The 7,188-nt window shown below is 43.8% G+C and overlaps 1 protein-coding gene across 2 annotated transcripts; it reads left to right on the top strand.

The window, feature by feature from the left end:
• The first annotated feature begins 418 nt into the window (after positions 1-418).
• On the top strand, positions 419-7,188 carry NUDT13 (nudix hydrolase 13). Of its 2 annotated transcripts, XM_062611566.1 has the most exons (9): positions 422-639; positions 2,140-2,241; positions 3,108-3,247; positions 3,882-3,989; positions 4,346-4,452; positions 5,076-5,201; positions 5,422-5,533; positions 6,185-6,339; positions 6,925-7,188. In XM_062611566.1, the coding sequence occupies exons 2-9, from the start codon at positions 2,159-2,161 to the stop codon at positions 7,108-7,110; spliced, it is 1,017 nt and encodes a 338-aa protein (XP_062467550.1). In that variant the 5' UTR covers positions 422-639; positions 2,140-2,158; the 3' UTR covers positions 7,111-7,188. The 2 variants fall into 2 exon arrangements, with proteins under 2 accessions (XP_062467551.1, XP_062467550.1); XM_062611567.1 differs by lacking the exon at positions 3,882-3,989 and having other exon boundaries at positions 419-639.

The raw sequence follows: 7,188 nt of genomic DNA, 5'->3' as shown, positions 1-7,188 counted from the left end.
GAGAATAATTTGTCATTATTCTGACATCTGTCTTGGCAAAGCACACTTTCTGATCAGCACTATTCACATATAAATTCAACTGCGGGTTTGGGTGCTTCAACACTATAAACAACTCCGTCCTTTAGGTATATACAGAGCTCTTGGCATATTTTCTGTTTGAAGCCATATGGTTCTTAACTTTAAACAGTGCTTTTATGTTACTGATACAAAAAACAGAGAAGCTTAGAAGAAAAAAGGGAAAGAAACTACCAGGAACAAACTCTGCTAGAACAGCACAAATTCCTGCAGTGGCATTGTTCTCATGTCTGTCTCTGCATGGTAAAATACAGCATCTGGTTTCCTGATAGAATGAAGCAGCTGTGGAAAATAAGAAGAGTTTGTTGACAGGCATCCTCGCTAACTCCAGAAGTTAATCAAAATCCAGCCATCTATCTTTGCCAATGGCTTGCGAGCAGCCTGGGCAGAACTACATTTCCCAGCGCCCCCAGTGGGGGAAGAGCGAGTCAGACCCGGGGAGCCAGCTGCTCCGCTGTTTGTTGTAGGAGCAGGGCTGCTAACCGAGGTCAACGCGGGACTCTCACAGCTAGCTGATCCCTGCTGCTGGACACAGCACCCCTGAGCACAGTAAGTCGGGAAAACGTGTGGGAACGACAGGCCTAGATCCACCTCCTGCCAGCTGTACAGCATAGGTGAGACTTAAAGGCAAGATGGGAGTTTGGGCTGGCCTCCTAAGATCAAGTTTTACTGTCTCCAAGTTTCCAATGATCCTAATCAAACTCTGGCACTGTGGTTCCTAGGAAGGAAGGGGTTAAACGCCTGCACATGTTGCATTTCATCATTCCAGGTACAAGCTATTCCTCTTTCCCTGCCCCAGTCACACTCTGCTGTTCATTCCAAAGTACAGAGCTCCTGAATTCAGCACAGGCTGCTGCTGTTCTGCAGATTTTCACAAGCCAAGCTCTATGAGACATGGGGGTGGAGAAGTGACGGACACATAATCATCACACCACAAAACTGTTTCAGACGTGGTCTCCGTGTTGGTGTCAGTCCTCGCATGCGTCTGCCTGAGCCTGCTGGCAGCATGCCGAGCTCCCATTGCTGTGGCTGCAGCACTGAGCAGGGATACCAATGCTCTCCCCAGCAGCTTCTGCAGCAGGCCTGGCTCCCGTGTCTCACCAGGCTCAGCTGAGACATTGGGAAAGAAGGATATGAGGCAAAGATGTCAGAAGCTGCAAGGCACAGCCTCCATGCTGCTTGCTACAGAAACTGCATGTGCAGATGGGAGCCTCTGCTCAGGCACCACTCAGGCTCTGGAGCCATCACTGACCTTTACTGAAAGGAAGGACTCTCAGGACTCTTCTTTGGCACTGCTTTTGTGCCTGTAAGTCAAAGCAAATGTAACTTCCTCCTTAAGGAGCTCCGAGTTCTATGGCTGAAAAGTGAAATATACCTAATAATTAAGGATTATGAATCATATTTATTTTTTCAGATGAATGCTAGAGATGGTAGCATTTCTGGCTATTTTCTGACATCCTGAAGTTGAGATCAGACTGCAGTCTGTGACTGCCTGAGCTGAAAATGTGGTAGGACTGTTTGGCACAAAAAGCATTCATAGCTGGAGATGGTCCAAGTCAGCTGCAACTGCTGTCTCTTGTCTAACTTGGGGAATTCTCTTCCACAGCTGATATTTTGTCTTTCATTCTCTTCTGGCATCCGTGCCTTTCCCACAGATCTACTGTGTACTGCAATAGGATGTTCAGTTGGATTGAGGCCATTACAAACTGTGTAGGAAACAAACAACAGAGCAGTCACCTTCACTCCTCTTTTCCCCATGGATACAGGAATTTAGGACGGGAACGTTCAATGTAGTCTTACTGCAGTTTCTGTAAGACTTGTGCACAGTCGCAGATGGAAACAAACTGAGGTATCTTTTAATAATCTTAAAGACTGCCTGAAACTGGATTTGATGTGTGACTAGAAGTAAAGACCAAAGCAATAATTTTAGAAAGCAGATGCCAGTATTCTGCAGACTCTGTGAGAGGGAGATTTCTGCTAGTGGGTGTTTGCACCTTTAAATCAAACTTAACTTTGTAGGGCCTCTGCATTATATTCTATGCTTCTCTTTTTAGGCAGAGACAGCTACCTCTAGGTGTTGGTTATGGCTGCAATTTATCAAGCAGCATATAGAAGAGCTTCCTCTCTCATCTGCAGGTTACACTCTACCTATGTTAGAAAAATGAGGTAAGTTCTTGTGTACAGTGAGAAGACCAGAGTTTGGCACCCTTGTATCCACTGTCACAAGCAGCCCTACCTAAATCTTTTCACAGCTGAACAATGACGTAGTAATGCTATGAGAGCTCTGGAAATGATAACAGTTAGTAATGTCTCCACTCCGTTCACCAGTGATAAGAACTGGTTCTCTGAGGCTGAAGCTCTGTTAATAAATGCCTGTTTGCTCTCCTAGCAAAAGATCTCTTAAAGTACAGACAAACTTGAAGCAATGCTGCTCGACTCTTTAAATACTACTTCAAACAGTCTGAAAGCAGCACATCCTGACACCCTTTTTCCAATGACTGCTTTTCCTAATTCAGGCCCCAGCCAACTGGGCCATAAGACTTCAGCTTGGTCTTTACCTCTCATGTCAGTGTGACAGATAGAACGTATCCTGCAGTAATGCATGTAGCCTGATGGGAAGAGTATTCCACATCTGAAGTGCTCAAGTAGCTTTCCAGAGACTTGGAGCCATCTAGATTGGGGGGAATAAAAGGGAAGATGAAGGTCTTGTGCACATAAATGATCATGTCTGTAAAGCAGACTTCTTGGATTAAGAGACTGGGTTACTGTTCTTTTTGGATGTCCAAGACCTGAGGCTGCTTGTGTAGTAACAACTGCAGTATTTTCTGCCACACAGCACCTTTGCTAAGGTCTACAGTCCACCAGTGAGTGGACTCAGCTGTCAGAAACTCTAGAAGCTTATGGCATACATAAAATCTGTTCTGTCCATTTCTTCCCCCTGCTCTATGGAACATAAATATGTCCAGTTAAGCATAACAAGGTGATCTCAACACGATCTTGAATTCATCTTCCCAATTCTTCTCTCACTTCAGATACTTAAATGAGTTAAAGGAAGATGACAGCCTTTGTAGACAAGCCCAGACCGCAGGAACTTTCTACCTCTTTCACAATCTCTCTCCCTTCCTGGAGAAAGTTGGGGAAAAATATTTCATACCACAGCTCAGTGCAGCAGGTAAGCAGGTGTCTGGAAATACCTCCTGGATCACACAACTGAAATGATAGAGAGTCCTTTGCAATAAGCAACACTTCATATGGGTGTTGAAAATCTGTCAAGCTGTGCAGGAATATCCTGCACACTCTGTTAACAACCAAAGACTATTCAGACTTAAAACCTTGACAGGCAGACACAAGCTCATGCTCTTCACACACATACAGTACCAACATATACCTGATGTGTTTTGTGATGATCATTTTTAAACATTTGGGACCATGCCTATTGAAGAGAAAGGGCTGGCAGGGGAAATGCAAGGTCTATCTGATAGAGATTATTTGGTGTAACACAGGAGAAATTTTCAGTGAGAGAAAGGTGCTGGCTAGTGTAGGACAGAAAGAGAATGGACAGCTGCTTCCAAGGCATTACAGCATTTCCATCTTTAGCTTGACATGGTCAAAACTTCTAAGAGCTAAGAGGAAAGCCAGACTTCTGGTCTCCATTCAGGCGGGACCACGTGTCTAGTTCCCTCTCTCACATGAGCACCCTGCTCTGAGCTAAGATTGCATATGCCTTGAAGATCCAGAGAGAGCATAATGGTTGTATGAATGCACTTTCATCACAGATTTTTCTTCCCCTTTCCCCTGCTGTTTAGAGATTAAAAGGATCCTGGAGAAATTCAAAGAGACAGAACAGTGGATAGAGAAGTCGGTGCTGATCGGTTGTTCAGACGAGCACATACCACACTTTGCCCTGGATTTAGGTTGGGATTACTCCTCTTCCATCTGTGTCAGCATCACATTTGATGCACCAAGATGAAGATGCTGCCTAGGCATCATCTCTAATCCTTGCTGAGTGAATATTTACTGCCAGAGTAGACTCAGTTGAGTCTCTATGGGAGCTGTTTTGAGTGGCGGGTCAGAGGCACAGAACTGTGCGTTAGTAAAGGTGGGCTGTTGGCAGGTCACTTAACATTTGGGAATGTTACCACTGATGTGGTGTCACTTCCACAGGAACTTCCAGAAATTGTATACCGGAACAATGTAGGGCGTAAAGTTGGGATAATAACTGTGATTTATGAGATCAAAGATTTTTTTGTTGTTGTTTTTTTTTAAACAGGAGCCTTGGAAAAATCAGTCATTGAGTCTCAACTCAAGGGATCATTTACTAACTTACAAAAGGCTCTCTTCGTAGTGGATAGGAAGGATTCTCCTTTGCTGGCTTCGGTATTGTACAGGACTTCTTACTTTAAGAAGCTGAGATTTCTAACATTAACCTTTCTCCTTGTCTCCCATATTGTTTTATGATTTAATACATGTTGTGGAAGTATGTACTGCACACTTTCAGTGACCTAGGTACAAACACACTATAAATGACAACAATTTTCCCAAATTTGTGATCCCAAAAGCAAACTGCAATGGAAAGAGAAATAGACAAGTGGCTTAAAATAAATATCTGAACTAATTAGCCATTTAGCATCAACCTACTTCATGTCCAGTGTGAAACATACTGATATTATCAGCAGTTACAGCAATCCGAGTTTGTCCTCAGCTTAACAATTATCCAGCACTAGTTTCTTATAATCTTCTAGGCAAATTGAATTTCACAAATTCAATTCTGACCTTCTCTCAGAGCTGCTTTCAAAACTATTTACTTATCAGCTATTAATCTGCAGATACCCTACATTTGGAAGTCCTATGAAAAGACCTGTGCGTGAAAATCAGCTTGTCCTGACCCATAAGTAGAAACAGCTCATGTTTATTTTCCTGCTTCATAATGTTTGTGGTGCTTGGGCTATTTTTCAAGAAGGCAGAAATAAGATTTGTGTTTGTTTTCTTGGTGTTCGCAGGCTCAGTCCCTTCTCCAGTGGCACGATTCCCACCAGTACTGCAGCAAAACTGGGCAGCCCACTCAAAGAAACATAGCTGGCAGCAAGCGTGTCTGTCATGCAAGCGGAATAACTTACTATCCACAGGTGAGCATATGAACAGCACAGGTAATCAACACAGGGACTCTGTGGTGACAAGCCAATGCTGCTGGGTCGCATAGAGGAGAACCTGTAAAAGTTTTGCACCTAGCTGGTTATTTTTTCTTTAGTGTACATTCAGTGACCCTCAGTGCAGTAGGAAAAGCAGCAATTTGTACTTACTTGTTTGGTCTGAACTTCTTACTTTGCTTTTTGATGCATTTGCTAGATGTCTCCAGTGATTATCACCCTGGTGTCTGATGGGAGCCGGTGCCTCCTTGCACGACAGCCCTCGTTTCCCCAGGGAATGTATTCTGCTCTGTCAGGCTTTTGTGATATGGGTAAGGTGGTCTCTGACCCAGCACAGTGGCCTTGGACATGTAGGGTGTGGGGGAAGAATGGGCAAACATCAAATACATGTTCACAGAGAAGAATGGACAGACACACAAGTGGTATCAGGGAAAAACATATTGGATCTAAATAGCTCAGCCTTCCCATCCAGACAGAATTCAAAATAGCTGTATTTATCTGAAGAGAATGGGAATTATGGGTATGTATCAATGGCTGTAGTCCCTGTTGGTAAGTAAATACATGTGTAAGACTCACCAGATCAGAACCCCAGATACTTTTTTAGTCCATTTTGTGTCTAGTACAGTCTGGCTCAGAAGAAAAACTACAGACCTCTTGTTACACGAGACAAAATGGCTTAAAAAGGGAAATGATGAACAGAGGCAGCATTGTTCTGCCTACCAACTGTATATAGACACAGCAAAAATGTCTCTGATGTCTCTGCTTAACGAAGGTAAGCATTGTTGATAAATTTAATTGAGCATCCTGCTGACAAGCGTTTCCAGGTCAGCACAGCCAGAGCTCTTGCATGTGTGTGAGCAGTCAGGGCTGGAACACCTCAGAAATAACTGTACCTACATTTTCTTTGCATGGTTTACTGCCCTGAGGCCAGGCTGTTCTTACCTGACTATGGTTGCTTTTAGGTGAAAACGTCGAGGAGGCAGTCCATCGAGAGGTGGCAGAAGAGGTTGGCCTAGAGGTGGAGTCACTCTGGTACTCAGCTTCTCAGCATTGGCCCTTTCCCAGTAGCTGCTTAATGATAGCTTGTCACGCTATAGTGAGGGCACAGCAGGCTGAGGTGAGCAGACTTGGGTACCCCTGAGGCATTTCATTACTCACCTCACATAGCAAAGTATCTTTCAGTCTACAGACTCGAGTTTGGAGAGCAACAGATCCTCTCTAAATGCAGTTTTCCATCAGCTTTCTCTAGAAGTGAGGAACAAACTTCAAAATAATGGTATCTTCTGTTGCAACATGCCAGATTTTGCACAGATCTCTGAACATGTACAAACTCACAGCCTAACACCCCTGATTGTTTTTCCTCTGAACTTTGCAGAGGAGATACTCTCTAGTATTAATATGATATTTGCCATTAATATCACATTCTGTCACATTAATTACCATGCTTAGCCACTGATACTTTGCAGTCCAGTGCCATGATGGAATAGGGCTGATTTGTGGATTCCCTAAGGAAACCAAGACAACAAAACACTGGTGGGTAGTAGTGTCCTTTCCTCTACTGGCTTCAGCACTTAATCCCGATATGGATAAAGCACTCTGGGAATTCTAACATAGGAACTTTGTGGGTGCAAGAACAAGCAAGGTACCGCTGCCCATATTTAAATCTGATTTAAGGAACTGGTATTCTCTGAATTCTTTCCAGATCAGTATGAACAAGCTGGAACTAGAGGAAGCCCGTTGGTTTGGCTTGGAGGAAATTGTGGAGGGTCTCAAGAGACAGCCCAGATCTTCAAAGCAAGATGATGGTAGCTTTTTACCCTGGTTTCCTCCCAAACAGGCCATTGCTCACCAGCTGATTTGTGAGTGGGTTAAGCAGCAGACTTCCTAGCTGGCTTAGACATGTCTTCATCAAGTCTGTGATTATGCCAGAACTATGAAAGTTCAATAAAAAAAGCTTCCAAAGTTA

Source organism: Pezoporus occidentalis, unplaced genomic scaffold (genome assembly GCF_034315485.1).
Source record: "Pezoporus occidentalis ecotype Australia unplaced genomic scaffold, CSIRO_AGI_Poc_V1 ctg155, whole genome shotgun sequence".
Classification (NCBI taxonomy): Eukaryota; Metazoa; Chordata; class Aves; order Psittaciformes; family Psittacidae; genus Pezoporus; species Pezoporus occidentalis.
Note: the sequence above shows the minus strand (reverse complement) of the source record. Positions and strands in the feature narration are given on the sequence as shown.